The sequence below is a fragment of the Rousettus aegyptiacus genome, unplaced genomic scaffold (assembly GCF_014176215.1).
Source record: "Rousettus aegyptiacus isolate mRouAeg1 unplaced genomic scaffold, mRouAeg1.p scaffold_m13_p_17, whole genome shotgun sequence".
NCBI classification, from domain to species: Eukaryota; Metazoa; Chordata; class Mammalia; order Chiroptera; family Pteropodidae; genus Rousettus; species Rousettus aegyptiacus.
Window position 1 is genome coordinate 40077177 of NW_023416292.1, and position 17402 is coordinate 40094578.

A 17402-nucleotide genomic window follows, 5' to 3' on the forward strand; every position below is an offset into this window, starting at 1 on the left:
TGCACAGAGAATTATTGGAAAACAAGGAACCACCTCCAACCGTGTCCAGACAGATGAAGATGAGCTTCCGAGAAGTGGTGGTCCCTGAACAAGCTCTCAAAGAATGAGGAGATATTAAACCAGAGGGGAAGGGCATTCGAGTCAGACTGGGCAGCACGAGCAGCTGTGTGGAGCAGGGGTGTGGCTTGGGGTGCAGTGCAGCCTGGGAGGGGCACAGGTACTGCAATCTTTACTGAGTTAGCAAATTAGTGCATGAAATCATGCACCAGGAATGATGTCAAGAGTGGGAGTTGTCAAGGCGAGCCAGACAGAAGGTATGGAAGCAAGGTGAGCAAAGGTCTCACTATGATGAGTGACCGTGGCTGCAGGCGAGACACACCAGCAAGGGGACAGTGGACTGAGAGGGAGACCGAGGGTCTGGAGATTTCACGAGGGTGAGACAGACAGAATGGGTGAGGTGTGTAACAAAACGGGACACATTCAAAGTAGGGAAGCCTGGAGTCTGGAAAGCCTGGAAGCGAAGCAGCTGCAGTGGCAGCCACGGTCACTGCCAAAGGAGCAGAGGATCCTCGAGGCCACTATGGAGCAACAAGGTGAACTCAGTGAGCGAGCCTGGGAAGAGAATCGGACCAGAGGTTGCAGCTACCACAAAGGTGGAGGGAAGGATCATGAATAATATAGTCAAGAGCCTTGAAATCTAGCCCCGTGTTTACCCTGCAGCCTTGGGCAGGTTGCATGCCACTCCTGGGCCTCCCTGTCTGTAGTTATAAAATCAAGAAGCTGGACTAAATGGTCATTTGAATTCCTAAGATTATATCAGACGGCTTTCTCATATGGAAACGAAAGCTATGAGGCTGAGGTGTTCATAAACTTTGTTGAAGAACTGTACTGCATTTCCTATCAGAATTCACAAATGTTACCTTAGTAACTTTGTTCTATATAGAACTTTAAAAATTATAACGCTCTTTTACCTATATTTTCTGAGGTAATCCTAATTGCCTCTCCGTGGGAGTGCTATAATCCTTATTTTATAGCTGAGGAAACTGAGATTTCTATAAGGCAGAAGCAGCTTTAAACTGGTAAAGTCAGTCTTTTTCTCCTAACAGAGAGATTCTATTTGGTATGCCTTGAGATAACCCAGGACTTATTAACATTTGGGTTTTGAAAATGCATGCCTTCAGCAGGTAATAGATTACCCCTAATTGCATTAAAGCTAAAATGTCATTTCAGTCATCCAATAGATTGCCCGATCACTGAAATGAACCAACAGAACTGTCTAAACTTTATTAAACTTTAAAAATGTTGAAAGAAAGCTTCATAAATGCAAACAAATCAAAACAAGCCCATGTATCCACTTACCCACAGTATTCGGTATAGAATGTTAATTATAATACCCAGTTCGTACCAACCACATGCTAATTGGACTAACCAAGAAAGCAAGGATATTATGTGCTTCTTTGGTGATTAAAAAAATTTCAACTTTACTTTCTAAACTACAGGCAGAAGCTTCTTTTCTGAAAAATGCAGATCGGTTTAGCAAAAAGAGCTGACACAACTTTTCAAGTCAGACAATACTTTAAAAAGTTAATTGCAACAGATCTTAAATTATTGTTGACTAAAAAAATCTCTTTGATATCATTCATGACCATTTAGGATTTTGAGATCGATGGCAAAACTTTGTGATTCATAAATATACAAAATATTTTATAGGAAATTCTCCACCATAGATCGTCTTACACCTAAGAATAAAAGACAGTAAGAATAAAAGACAAGACTACGAATAAAAGATGAGATTTGAACAAAAATGAATCAAATCAAATCAAAATTAAGGACCTAATATGTACAAGGCATTTTATCCCACAAAAAGAATAAACTACTCAAGCACTATAGTTTAGCAGTTATCCTTAAGAGCATGCTGTGTAGTGTTTCACATTCCAAACTGAAACATTATATTTAAGATCCTCATTTAGAAAACTGGAAGAAAAAGAAAAATATTTCTTTCTATGCAATGAAAGAAGTTTACCAAAACTAGGAATATAGATGTCACTGTTCTTCATACATGCACGGAGTTTAAGAACAACAACAACAAAAAGCCATATGTAAAATTAAAAATATAGATGAATACCGAATGTCCAACCAAATTCTGTCCGAGCAGGTAGAGTCCATGCTCTTATCACTGCTAGTTCATCCATCTCACTTGGCTGTTAACTCTACAGAAATGATATTAGAGAAGTGTGCAAAAATTCCAGTCTTGATCAGACAGCAAAAGCTGTGCTCCGGAGCTCCTGCTGAGCAACAACAAGCCCCTTCATCACCTGGTTAACCACATCTAGACGCTGACCTGAGGTTTCAGAAAAGTCATCCTAGGAAGGAATTTGATAGACTCATTAACGACAACCTGAAAGGATGTGTGCTTTCTTTCTTAGCTCACTATTCCAATGACTTCATTCAGCTCATCTTTCAATTCATCCTGAAAAATGAAAGAGGTTAACATGTCCTTTGTGGGGTAATTAGGAGGATCGATTTCAACTTCTGGGGGAACTACTCACATCAATTTCAAAAGATCAAAATTACCTAACTAAATGGTATGTGCACAGCATTCCCACTGGTCAGATATCACAGTTCGAGATTTTAATGCCAAAATATAGCATCACTGCAATACTCACTTTTAGTTTCTTGTTCAGTTTACAGCAGTATCTGTACACCATTGCCAAGTTCAGAGGTCCAAAATCTGCATAGAAACTGAGATTTTTTTAAAAAAAGTAGTTAGTAAAAATGTAATTTTCAGTAACATCAATGTTTATTTTTATTTTCAGTAAAATTGCAATAGAATTCCAATTATCTTCAGGAATATAGTCAATGATATTGTGACAAGTTGGCACGATGACAGATGATCACTAGACTCAGTGAAGTGATCACATTGTAAGGTGTATAAATATTGAGCCACTGTATTATACACCTGAAACTAATATAAAATTGTATACCAACTATACTTAAATAAAAAAGAGAAATACCTTGAAAAAATAATTAAATAAATAAAGATTAAACCAACGACCACCAAAAAAATTATACAGGATTAATACTGGTTTTCCCAATTGGGAGAGAAACTAATATAACTATACGGCCTACGATGGTACTCACTTTCTTTTTGGCTATGTTACTTTGATATTTAAATTATTTTTATTCCACCTAGCCCATTAAACATTAATTATAATCTTTACATTTATAGATACATTTCTGAAGCACACTGTCAGTTCTCAAACTGTACATTTTACCATTTGTTTTATGTGCTTCCTAACCTCCTATACTGTAGAAGCATGCCGTCAGATTAAGAGTGAGGATTATGATTGGTATATGTTGATTGGTATGGAGTTGTGAGGAAAGCTTCCATCCAATTTTGGAAGATATTTCTCTGTTTCCTTCGTTCCAATGCCTATTTCTTATAACTTCTTCCAAAGATTGAAAAGCAGGCAATGAAAAACACCAACATAACACACACATGGCCTACACTTTCTTGTCATCCTCTTAAGCACAAAGCTCGTGTGCTCCGGGTTCCAATTCCAGCTATTCCATGCAAACCTCGCTCTCAGTTCTCGAGCATGTTAAACCCGAGGGTCTTTGTTTCATTCTCCTGGCCTTTCTCCACTTCACGGGCTCATCTTCCTCTCTCCGCACACTGGCATCTCCAGGGTGCGGTCATCAGTCCGCAGATCACCCACTGCCGCGAGTCTCACTGAGAACCCTATGGAAAACAGATGGCTCCTAACTGGAGACCCAGCATCAGTCTTTTCCATCTCCAACTACCTGCTGGACCTCACGTCTACAGGGTCCTTCATTATCTGGAACTCAAAATGTCTAAAACGCAACCCACCCTTCCTTCAAATCAGCCTGCCAGACTAAAATCATTTTGCTTCTCCTAGTCACTCAGACATAAAACCGCACAACCACAGGAGGGGAACAAATAAATATTAATTTAATTTTCATACATCAAATAAACTACCACTCTAAGTTATCCCTTCCTTCTCCATTCCCACTTTAGCAACAAAGTCCAAATCCTCTCCATCTTACATCTTCACTAATCACCCTGCCTAATCACCCTGCAGTCCACCCTGAGAAAACACTATGCTTCTCTCAGTTTCCAGAATGTAGACTCGAGCCTCTCTTCACCACTACGTATACTGTCATATACTATGAATTATCTTTTTAAATGTAGATCCTACCTGCCCAACTGCAGTATAAGCCTCTCACTCAGGAACTGTAGCTCACACCTTATATGCTTAGAATATCTTATTCATAATATTCTCTTCAACAAATAAGCCTTCATTATGAATATTCTGATGCTCAATTCCAATTTACCCTAGATCATATATTTACTAAATATCAAGTTTAAAAAAAAAAAGCCTTTATTTTGAGGGAATCATTTGATTTCATTTTTCTGCTACACGAGTTACACTATCATAGATAACATCATTACACTACATCAAATCTGCCAGTAACCACTTGCCTTACAGAAAAATGTTCAACATGTGTATGTTATTTGTGTTAGGCAAGTTGGTAATATTTTCAAACTAACACCAAAATTAGCTGTCCCTGTCCCTGCCTGCTGGCTTCATGACAGTAAATTGCAAAAATAAATAAAAAATAAAAAAAAAGGAAACTTGCAATAATTTGAAATAGAAAGTTCTTAATTTATTTCTAAAGTTCCCAGTGTGATGCTGTGCTGTATGTATAAACAAAACACTCATGGATCCAAAATGTGCTATGCCTATAACACCTAATTACTGACTAGTCCAAGGCCTGTCAATAAGAATTCATTCAAAAGAACCAAAATGAAGAGTTTACAAATACACGTCTACCACAATACGGCATTAATTAAGGCAGCCTGTGTCCATCAGAGATTTCACTGTCTTTGGGTTACCAGAAGCAACATGTGTGACTAGCACACCTTGTTTTTTTTCTACTTGAACATGAATACTGACACAGAACTTTAAGGTTAACCTAGCATTTTTAGTTCTGGTAGTTTCAGCTTTTTAAACTCATTTTGAACAAATTTCAGGAAAGCAGCAAGAATTCGGTGCATCTACTTCCAGCTTCATACTAACCATTACAAGCCAACTTCAATTTCTTCTTAAAAGGTTAGCAAATTATGGGTCCATCGCTAGGATGAAACTCATGATTAAGTGAAAATCAGCCAATTTGTCTTTTATTCAGTAAGTATAAATATCTAAAATCAAATTTTACAGGAGTCTCTCAAGTGGGGAGGAGAGAAAAGGGATAGTCACCTCCTTCTGGGGAAGAAAAATAAATAGTAGCCCAAAGATCAGAACAAATGTTTACCCAGGCCACCCACTGTCCACGGAGTCACCCACCGCCCACAGTGCTGGTCCTGCAGATTTTTAGAGAAGCAGATGCTGGGCCTAGAAACCTTTCTGCTGCACCCGGCATGTCTAGTGCTTTGTGCAAGATTTATGAAGTTTATGATGCCTCATTATTCTGTGGTTGGTTTTTCAAACAAACTCTAAATTAAGTGGGTCCATTCCAGAGGAATCATTGCTTAAAGCATCGCTTAAAGCACATTCTACATATCAGAAGTTTCATTTGAAAATTTTCAACTCAGCAAAACGATAAGCTACATTCCAAGCAATACTCATTCATTCAGCAAAAGTGTGACCACCTGCTCTGAGCAAGATACTACAAGTTAACATGTTAATCATGGTACTGACAATATAAAAACAAAAAAAAAAATTTAACTATTTTATAAATAGGATGAAAAAGCTCTATTTGATTATCTTCGACATGACAACTCTTCAATTTTTTACCAACGCTGCTGGCACTTTTGGTCTATTAATTCATTCGCTCTCTCTAGTATTTATTGAAAGCATGCTGACTGCCATTCCCCACCCACAAGGAGCTTGCCACCACTGAAAAGACAAATAAACATATTATTACAATGTGATAAATGCAAACAGCAGTGGCCTCCAAAGCACAGTGAGATTATATGTGTGTGTATGTGTAAAATTTTGGTGAAATTAATCGGTACAGCCCTCTGGGCTACACATACCAACTAATATTCTCCCTAGCCCTGGGCTATCATCAGTACCCCCTGGTCAGATGAAAAAGTTGCTGTACATGGCTGAAACTCATAATAATCAAATTTCAAAAAGGCCTCAATTGCTCAGCAAACGCTAATCTAAAATCAAAGTACAGTCCGAGTTTTTGCTCAAGCCCTTACAACATAACAAACCACAGTCTCACATTGAGGTTGACTTCCTGGGGAAGAAAGTCTGCACATCTACGAAGCATCCCAGCTCCACAACAGTCACACAGAACCTGGTGGAAAATTAAAGACCACTGGGGAGCAAGGGGGTCCAGCCCCCCAACTCGATAACTCAACGTCCCTGGACTGGTGTCCTAGCCTTTTTGGGATGCCACATCCTTATCTAACAAATGAAGCTGCTGAATTAGATGGCTTCTAAAGTTCTTTCCTGATTTACATTAATATTATATTATGTTATATTAGTTATATTATTTATATTATATCGTATCACATCACATCACATTTCTGACCATTACATATATTATAGACTATGATACATGATAGTATTAGATATATTATAGACTTATGTATTATCATGTGTAATTATATACATCATATTACAGAATCTAGAGAGTCTATGACTCTAGTTATCCATAATGGATGACCCATTCAACAGGTCAATTGTTTCTCAAGGGCTGCTGACCCTATAGGAAGCATTCTGCTCTCTCGAGGTATTGGTTCTGGATACAGAAGGTGTTGGCTCTAGATACAGAAAGCATTTCCCTTAGATGTCTCCAGGGCGAAGGAGAAGAACCTCACAGCTTTTTCCCTGAAATGCACTATGCTTTCCGCACAGCTGGAGAACAAAGTTACAGGACAGAAAGCAGCTTCCTACATCAGGAAGCCTGGCATCATTACTATTTACTGACTTGCACAAAATTTAATACTTGCTGAGATCACCAAGAAAGGAGTGAACCCCCACATCAACTCTCACTCCTGTCCTTTGGTACAGTGCCTGGGTTTTTAGGGATGATAAGGAACCCTTCTCCTTAGCGCTGTGGACAAAAAAAAAAAGGGGGGGGGGGTGCTGCAGAAAGTAGCCTCCCAGGGTGACCTGATCATAAATTCCTAACTGGGCAGATGGGGTGAGGAGTCACACACCAGGCACATAACTGTTTTAGTAAAAGGTTTGCATTTGCTTTAAGCAAGCCCTGTGCACTGCTTTTGTGTATCTAGGTGAACACATCTTTGAAACAAGCCACAATTGCCCTCAAGAAAGTGCATGACCATAACTATCCTGTAATCCACCTGGCTTTCTCCAACCCTCAGGTAATCTTCCTTATGTTCCCGCCTTAATTTCAAATGCACAAAAGAAACTGTGAAACGTCCTTCTCCAAAACATTTGAGATCTTGCTTCCCGGCAATTGTCATCGGTTTGTCTCAAACAAATTCTTATAAAAATTCTCTGTAGGTCTAGACATTTCTCAACCTGGACAAGTAGCAGGATCATGCAAAGCTTCAGCTGCTGCTTCTGTAAAACGGGTTAGTGTTGTCCCTTTGCCTCGACAGCCAAACAGACTGGATGGTACCAAGGAGCCTTCCAGCATCGCGGTCTGTAATTCTGTGACTTCACCATTCAGCCAGCCAATTAATGACAACCCCCTTCTAGACTCACCCTTCCAGACTTAGATTAATAAAAACAAGAGGAGACTTCAGGAATGCACTAATAAGATTAAAATTCACTCCCACAGAAACTCTCTCAGGCACCGTAAATTAACACCTCTTTATAATGGCAGGTATTGAAGGCCAGAGAGCTGCGCGGACAGTGTGCACATGGCTTTGGTAGAAACGTAACGATGACCAATGCCCTGTACATAAAAGAATAGCCTTCCCCATGTTTCGTAAAGCAACTGAGGCTCTGAAAAGAAAAGTATTCTAAAACCCAGTGATGATCACATTACCTCTCTAAACTCTTGGAATTCAAACTAAAACCCTAAAACGTACCTGTGCGGCCGGGTCAGTACAGCCACTACTCTCTCTTTTGCACCATTTCCTCAGTTCTTTACCAGTAAGGCTGGGCCAAGCAATTTCTTTGAGTTCCTGCCTCAGGTCTTTAGCGTTTTACCTTTCCTGGCCTAGATAATATACACTTACTTACCTTTAGGTCTCAGCTCTTGTCATACTTCCTCAGGGAGTTCTTGCTTAGTCCCTCCTCCTCCCCACCCGGCAGGTCAGGTCCCTTGTTAGGTGCATCCAAAGAACTGTAGGTTTTTCCTTCAGATTTACAAATAATCATATGTCTGAATATTTATTGAATATCCCTCCCTATCACCCACTGGACTATCAGTGCCAGGAGAGCAGGGTTGGGCTAAAATTTGCTCACTGTTGTGTTCCTAGCACCTGGCACAGAGATGACTGAGTAAATGAATGAATGAAATATTGAGCCGTGGTTGGTTCATCTGCGAAAATACTGCCTCTTCCATTTAATCCTTCTAATCTACATGCCAGGTTAGATTAGAGATATCAGGTATGTGGGAGAGATATCAGATATCACATTTTACTAGTTTTGCGTACAAAATAAGACTACATAGACAAAACTGACAAAAAAATGACCTGAGAAGGAAGGGACTGCAAGGGAGATGGAGAATGGTGAGCTCGTCCACCTCTCTAGTACAAAGAAAGGTTAGGATACAGGAGGGCCGCATCCCCATCGGCCCTGTGTCGTGTTGCCGGCTTGTTCCAATGGGGCCCACTCCAGTATGAAAAGATTCGCCCCAACTATACAGCGCCCAACTCCTTTTCTCATTTGGAACTGCTTCGATTCTATCTGAGAGTTTTGCCAAGTTAAAAATCATCCTAAGCCTTTACCTTTGAGTTTTCTAGAGCTGCCTGCGGAACATAAGCGTAACATTTGCCTCTAGTGAAGGGTCTGGAAGAACAGGAAAGGCACTATTTCACTGCCATTCACAGCTTCCTAGAAGAGACCTTTTTGTTTTCTTTATCTCACACTTAGAAAAGAAATGTTTTTAAACTTCAGATTAATTCAGCTTCAGAGAATCAGTCATTTGACCACCAGGACTAATGAAAATGCTATATGAATTCCACATTCTCTTAAAAGGAAGAAAAATGTAAAGAATAAGAAATCAGTTATATAAGGAGCCCAATTCAGAAATCTCAATATGGAATACAGAGGAGAATCACAAGTAAGTCAAAAAATAAAGTCATACTATTTCTTCTAAAGCCTTCCACAAAAGCCATGCCCTTTAACTCTGTTTAGAAGACAGTCTCAGTCTCAGAGTGTATTTAGCCTTATTTTGTGCCAAAAGCTAATGAAATGTGATGTCTGGTTTCTGTGCTCATAGTATATCAGACTCATCAGACAGATCATAGGGGGCAGGCCACTCTTAGTGGCTGGTACATTGACAATAAAGTCAGAAGCTAACCTGACAGTAAGGAGCACCTAGAAAGTACTTAACTGATAGTAAGTACTCCCTCCTTATCTGAAGCGGGGATGTTCCAAAAGACCCCTGGTGGATGCCTAAAATCACAGATAGTACCAAACTAGCATACACACACACACACTGTTTTTCCCTATACACACATACCTATGATAAAGTCGAATTTATAAATTAGGCACAGTGAGATTAATAACAATAATAAAATAGAACAATAGTTACAGCACACTGTAATAAAAGTCATGTGAATACCTCTGGGGCCATTATTAAGTGAAATAAGGGTTACGTGAACGCAAGCGCTGTGATATTGCAACAGTCTATCTGGTACCCAAGGTGGTTACTGAGTGTTAACGGACAGGTATTGTACCCAGTGTGGATATGCAGGGCAAAGGAACCCGTCCCAGGCAGATAGCAGGAGGGCAGGATAACATGGGCTTCCATCGTGCTACTCGGAACTATGAGAAATTTAAAACATGAATTATTTATTTCTGGAATTTACCATTAATATTTTTGGACCACGGTTAACTCCAGATAACTGAAACCACGGAAAGTGAAAAGGCAGATATGGGTGGACTACTTACTGTAGTTAGTCATCAATAAAAAACTGACAATAAGGTAAAACCACTAAAAGACACCAGATGGTCAACAAATGGCAACACCATAAACAGAGAGCCCTTTTTCCACAGAAGTCCCTAAAACTATCCCTGATATGGTTAAACTGTAAGACCAGTGTATTCATAAAAATAGAGTCTGAGTATTACCAAAATAAAGCTAATCGGTAAATTCTTTATGAAGGAAGAACTGTAGATTCATTTTCAAATGTTTTCATAAATCACAAATCTTGGGTATTTGATATTGAAATTTTTAATATTTGAATATTTGAAATATGCTTTGATATGTCAAGATGTGATTTTCCAAATCTTTGTGGAAGCTGCCTCACTAAAATACTACATTCCCCAACAAACCAGATAAATGCATGACTGGAGTATATCCATCAAGGTGAGCAAATATGAAATAAACCATCTTTCCTGGTTCTCAAAAGAAAACTAAATTTTATAACAAAAGAATGAGTCCAAACAAGCAAATTCTTCAATTCATCTATAGGATGTGAACATCTTTGAAACCAAAATATTAAATTAATAAATAAATGCAACACTTGGTTTAAAAACTATTGTTCACACAAGTTATTTTCTATAAAGAATTCACTGTAAATCATGAATAAGTCTGATCATTTAGCAGATGCTTCCAAGGTGTTAAGGACTGGGAATATTACATGTTTTCAATAAATAGAGCAAAATAATTTTATGCCTCTCATTCAATATCTGATTCTTTGGTGGTCCTGAGTATTCAGTTGACTAATAAAACCAACTTTTTCTTAAGTAAATTGAAACTAAAGCTTAAAAAACTTTTTTTAAAAAAAAGAAACCAGGGATTCCACACTTATATGCAGAAAAGCCAACTAAAATCAGTGAGTCAAGAACAAACCTGGGATCGGATCAGTCTTTCCAGCCACCTCCCCAGATCTTCCACAAGTAAAAATCTAAACACCCAGAACATGCGTTGCCTATTTTCTGCTTAAGAATCACAAAAGACAAAGATCCTCTTTTGCTTTCATTGTAGACTCCCCTCCAGCCCCCTCCCATTTTACTTTGTCTCCCCACCCACAAAATAAAACAAAGCAACAAAAGGCATCTCCTCCTTCTGATTTACATACGTGGTCTTCTTGAAGGTGTCACTTTCTCCTGATCACTTAAACCAGAGACCTTGAACTTATCGTCAACACCCCCTCATCTGGTCAGTCTCAAACACAGTCAATCCATCCTTTCTAGCCCCTTCACCATCTGGCCTTTTTGTTCTATGTGCTACATCCCTAAGCCAATCCTGCCACAGGCCAACAGACCCCACGTCCCGTGTGTGGGGGCATGGGCCTACAGCCCAACCCTGCTCAGTCTCCCTGCCATTCACAAACCAGCAGAGGTGAGAGCCAAAAGCTCCCCATAACCTAGTCTCCAACTCCATCACCAGCCTCACATGGGACCTCTCTGCATTCAAATACTTCCCTCAACAGAATCTAGCTACTCCCAAACACTGAAATCTCTTCTTTTTTTCCCCTTTCCTTCATTCTTCACTCACTCACTCACTCATTTAGCTAAAATGTCCTGAGCACCACCTCTCTGCCAGGTCTGTGCTGGGTGTAGGGACACGAGGGAATGCAAAAACAGGTAGTACGTGTCCTCACAGAGATCATAAAATATATACACTTTGCTCTCACACACCCTTCCAAAGCTAGTTCAAACATCACTCTGTGAACTCTTTATCATCCTGGGCAGTAATAATCACTTCCTTTCTTGGATTCTTAAGACAGACGTTTGCAAGCGGTTTTCACATACTGCCCTGCGCTGTATTTGTTTCCGCTTCCTTCTTTATGCATTTGTGTCCCCAAAGCATTAGCACGGTGCTAATCTTAATGTCAGTGTCTTCTATAGCCGCTTTCAACCACTTACAAGTTTTAAGTTTTGCTTTTTCATTTCCCACAAAATGTATCATCTTTTCTTTACCTTTTTTTTTTTTTTTTTAAATTCCAAAGTGCATTAAGTCGTGGCTAAGTAAAAGCCATTTACTTTTGGCTTTGGAATGTGTTTATGAACTTACAAATGAGAAGATATGATGTCTTAGAAACCTACTTCAAACAAAATGAGCCACCCTGTGGTGCTGGGGCGCAAAGCTTGGCCAGCGGACAGCTCTCCCGCTGGGCACCCTTTGACAGCCCATTTGGGTCCCTCTCTCTCAGGCTGCCCGATTAAGACTCGCCCTCTTTCAACTGGGTCCTTAGCACCTCAGTTAAATTTTGCACTTTCACCGAGCTTATCTCAAGAAAACTGAAAGAACTGAACAACAATTGGTCCTTATGAAGATGAGTGACCAGCTATCTCCCATGAATGCCTAAGAGGTCAAAACAGCAAGTGTTTAAATACATCAAGATCTAGAAGGTAAAATTTGATGCAAGTGGGTCATGCAATTAAGAACTGACTGGTGATGTATACAGATATGTTCATTTTCTCATAATGTATACTATGCATTACTGCTGGTTATACACACAGGTATACACATACTCAAGCATATGCTTAAAACAAAACGGAGCATGAAAAAAAGTGGCCCTGAACAATACTGAGTTATTTTTACAAGGCTAGGATGGAAGGAAGGAGAAAGGGGGAAGATGGTAGAAATCTACCATCTTTTAAAATCCAGGCAGCTGACAAAGCAGTTTTCATGGGATTATACAAACTGGGCTTCTTTTTGTTTTCATCTATCTTGTTAACATATAATGACAATTAACTCATTTTTTCTTTTGGCAGTCTACTGAAAGGAGAAAAAGTAAGATTATACCCACAGAAGTGGAATTGTGAGGGGAAAAGATTTTTTTTAATTACTACCACACATTCTCAGGTATGGCCTGGACATAAAGTTTGTACACACACTGTCATGGGCACATTTTGCATCGAAGTCATCACTACCCAAGTTAGAAGGGCCAAGGGCACCAGGAAGGGGCACAGCTGGCCTGCACCCTCCCCACCCCCACAGGCTCAAGACAACTGGAAACATCCTGGAAGCCAAACAGCCTGAACTCCAGCACCTACTGCCTGTGACTTGAATCCAGGCTCAGCAACTTACAAGCTCAATGACTCCAGGCACTACTTAGTCTCTCAAAGCCTCACTTTTCTCATCTGTAAATAATAATAGCACCAAACTCCTAGGGTTGTTCTGAAGATTGACTTAATGTGTGTAAAGCACATAGAACATTCTCGGGCACAACAGTATAAATGTTAGCTGTTATTTTTATTCCCATGGTGATATTTGTCTTTGAATTCAACCACATCACTTCTTCTATACATACCATAGAAATTTATGAGAGCTAAGGTAACAATGTTCCGATGGCTCTAAGGCTCCATCGGAACATACATATCTGTATGTGTACCTGTGCTTAAATGGCATCCACCTTTCCATTAAATGAACCTACTTCCTATATATTAAACTTGAAGCAAAAATTAAAAAATGAAAGTTTCTTCTCACCTTTATTTAATTCAAACACTCCATTCCCACAAATATTCCCAAGCAAGAGAAGTTTTTTTGTGTTTCAAAGATGTCCTACGTTTACATATTTACTCAAACCTATGCTACAGACTACATAAAAGAAATCATTCTTATATAAGTTATCCAAAAGCATTCATATAGGCTGCTTTAATACAGTTTAAATGAAAATTTAACACTGTAAATTATTTAAATATTCAAGTTAGCTAATTAGTTCTCACTAGAGGCGGCTCATTCTTCCACGCTAAAACATTCGGTGAAATTCTTCAAAACGCTACAAAAACTGCATATTATCCAGTCCCCAGAGTATGTCCATTGAAGTGTTCTCGCCTGCACTTTCAATATCCTGCCTTTGCAAACACAAGGAGAGAAGAAATGAAAATGCACAAGGCTGAAAACGAAGACCCTCAGCAAAGTGGCTCTCTGTGCATTAACAACCCTACACCATCATCGCTGTTATGAGGGGCACGCAAAGGTTATAACATTGACATATCTGATTTTGCTAACTTTTGAGCCAAAAAAAAAAAAAAAAAAAAAATTGGAGCCAAGTTATGAAAAGTAAGCCTGTATTTGTATTGCAGGGTCCAATTCCAAAACCAAAAGAACGAGCCTTTCTGGAAAGTTGCACATTATTTGTAGCTTAATCAAAGACAGATAAATTTTTGAAAGCCTACTTTTTTATGGGCCGCTTTTGTCCCACCAGTGTGTTAGCCTAGACTCTGATTTTAATTCTAATCTGTGAAATCATAACCCAAGGACAAATGTATGTCTTCTTATCAACCACACTTCACTGAAACTGCTCAAGCCTTTTTTTAATGTGATAAGTTCTATTTATAAATCAAGCATAAAATTCACTTTTATTTCTAATAAATAGCATTATCCATGAGGCCACTTTTAAAATTTTTCTCCACCAGCTTCTCAGAAGGTTGCCACTTCAATCGTGGAGCACTATCACCCTTTTCTAACTAAACAAAAATCTGCACAAAACACAGCTGTGTCCAGAATACTCAGAGCCTAATATTTAAAGAGTCTTCTTGATTCAAAAATAATCGTTGCATTTCCAAGGCAATAATTTAGCCAGAAAGGCAGCATTCAGTTATACACTCAGCAAATAAATACACAGGAATAGGGCAGTACAAGGCCCTCTGTGATAATGTGTATTAATTATACCCTTTTCCTTAGAGACATGTACATTAGAATATGACCCTCACATCTTTTCTCACCACAGGCCATCCTCCACAGATAGAACCTACATTACTTACTACATGTCATTCGAAGGGCTTTGCAGTGTCTCTCATTCTCTACTTCCAAGAAGTGGAGCCCATGAGATGGACTCCACTGCTTACGTCCCTCTCCCCTTTCTTCTCTCCTTCAGTGTTTGGCCACCTCTTAGCTGCTCATTCCCACCTCTCTCTCTCTCCTCTCACCTTGGCCTTGCCTATGAAATACAGACTTTGATGTCTTCTCTTTCTCCCCAGACATCGCACCATTCTCACAGCGTCGTCATCTCTGTGGGGAAAACTCCCAAACTTAAGAACTTAAAAATCATGTGAGATCCCTTAAGTGCCTTAAACTCAGCCTGATCTCCCCACCAAAGCCAATTCTTCTGCCCTACTTCCTGTTTCAGCTAACGGCTCCAGCAGGCTCACGGTGACACAAGCCGTGACACAAGCCGTCTCAAGCACTTCTTCATTCGACTCCTCCATTTCCTCAGCACCCCACCAACCCACCCAGCAGATCTGTTAGAAAGTCGTATAAATTTAGATCCCTTCTTTCTGCTACCATTGCCGCCAGTCCTAATCTAGACATTTATTTCTTCCCTCTGAACATTCTAGAATTTTTCTAAGTGGCCTTCTATTACCTCCTATCTAATTAATCCATCTTAAATGATGCTATCATATTAATTTTTTTTAGTCTACAGCCATACCACCCTGAACGTGCCTGATCTCGTCTCATGTTAATTTTTTTTGAAAGAATGTATGTCCTCCAGAATCACAAGGCTTGGTTTCATATTCCAGCGCTGCTATTTCTACTTCTGTGACTTTCTGCAAGTTACCAAAACCTCTCCGTACCTTCCTTTCATCATTTGCACACTAAAGATAATCACAGTACCTGCTTCATTGAACTGCTGTGAAAATAAAATGAATAGTTGTGGAGCAGTAAGAACAGCATCTGGCATGCATTTAAATGCTCAGTAGATATCTGCCATTATTTGCAGTTTGTACAGATCCAGTTGTACCATGGCCTGCCCCCACAGCTCTTAGGAGAGTCCCATAGCATTCTAAGGACACTGCGGTTCCTCATCCTGACATTCAATCTGCCCCGAACTGAGTTTTCAGCTTCAGATTGCACATAGCCATTGGCCTATATACACACCAGACAAGCTAAAGGACTTACTAGTCCCCCAACATCATCCAGAGCCTGCCTCCTCATCCTTGCTCTTATTTCTGGGACCTTTCCTCTCATATCTCTGTCCGATAAGACTGTCTGGCCTTCAAGACAACTTTAGCTCCTCCACAAAGCCTTTTCTGAACCCCTCACCTTGATGTGCTCCCGCCAGCTGGCACGTCCCCTCCCAGCTCAGGGTCATGTTTCTCTATGGCAGTTATCTTCTCTATACCTCTAATGGCAGGCCTGTCATTCTCCCACCAGTCTTAGAGCTCCTCGAAGGTAATGTGCGCATTCATCATCATTGTATTCTCTACATCATCTAGCCCAGTGGAACATGTTGGGGTAACAAGAAAGATGGAGTTGTGGGCGATGAGAACCATGGCCACCTCTGTGCTATGGTAGTTGGGTGAGTCCAAGTGAAATGCTCTGCCAAGACTGGAGTCCTCACCAGTTTCAAATGATATCAAAACTCACAATATAAATTGGATTGTCTCTCCAGAACGCTTTTCTTTATAAGACACCAGAAATACAGTAGAATAATGTAATTTGTAGCCCTATCCTAAAATGCCAACATTAAAATCACATCAGAAATGATCCTCCTCTATCAATACGAGAATCAAAAAACCACAATTTTCTGCAGGACCTACCATCTACCAATCCCAAGAGGGGCAACTCAGACCTCAATGACTGCAGCTTGTTCACAAACCTCTGGCACATTAGTCACTGCAGAACTGAACATACTGGCACACATACCACCCCTACCCTCAGACTCAGCAGAGGTCCTCAAACCCTAGACTCGCATAAAGAAAGCCAGTATAATGCATATTCCCAACAATAGAATGAACACTCAATAAATACTCCAGGCAGTGACATCATCCAGGTACAAGGGGTCAGGGAACAGGCCACGCATTACTCCATTCTGTCTAGGAGCTGAGCTGTAACCTGACACCAGGGATTTAGACCTCTTTGCTGCTGGAGCTCTGGGCATTCACCAGCAGCAGCAAAGGGCTCTTTCATTCCCACTTTCACTTCAGCCATTCAAGAAGCATCCTGCTCCCAGCACCACTAAGAGAAATGTCCTGAAGACATCGGTTTCAAGATGAAGTGACAATTAAAGATTGTCTTCCCTCAAATAAAAGATATGCTATGCTCTTGAAGGTCGAGAATACTCTCACTCTTAGAATAGATGCCCGGTGGTGCCTACAAATCCTTAGAACTGTCAAAATCTCATTTAACAGGACAAGTCCTAGGAAGCTTAATAGAGTGACTATGGCTCACTTAATTACGTTCATTTAATTGCACATTTAGGTAACACGAGAAAGTAAAATTAAATGTTTAACTCAATATATGATTACTCTGTAACACCAGCTCTTTTAATCAAATGACATAAAATCAAGTCAATGCTGCCTTCTTATTCCTTATTTGTTGAA

At 39.8% G+C, this 17402-nt stretch overlaps 1 protein-coding gene across 5 annotated transcripts in view; it reads right to left on the minus strand.

The window, feature by feature from the left end:
• CDC14A (cell division cycle 14A) overlaps positions 1-17402 on the minus strand; it is a 128696-nt gene that overhangs the window by 108418 nt on the left and 2876 nt on the right. For all 5 annotated transcript variants that reach the window (XM_036235145.1, XM_016133538.2, XM_036235146.1 and 2 more), the window contains exon 3: positions 2667-2742. In XM_036235145.1, the coding sequence (XP_036091038.1) occupies positions 2667-2742 (76 nt within the window). The remainder of the gene's footprint in view (positions 1-2666; positions 2743-17402) is intronic.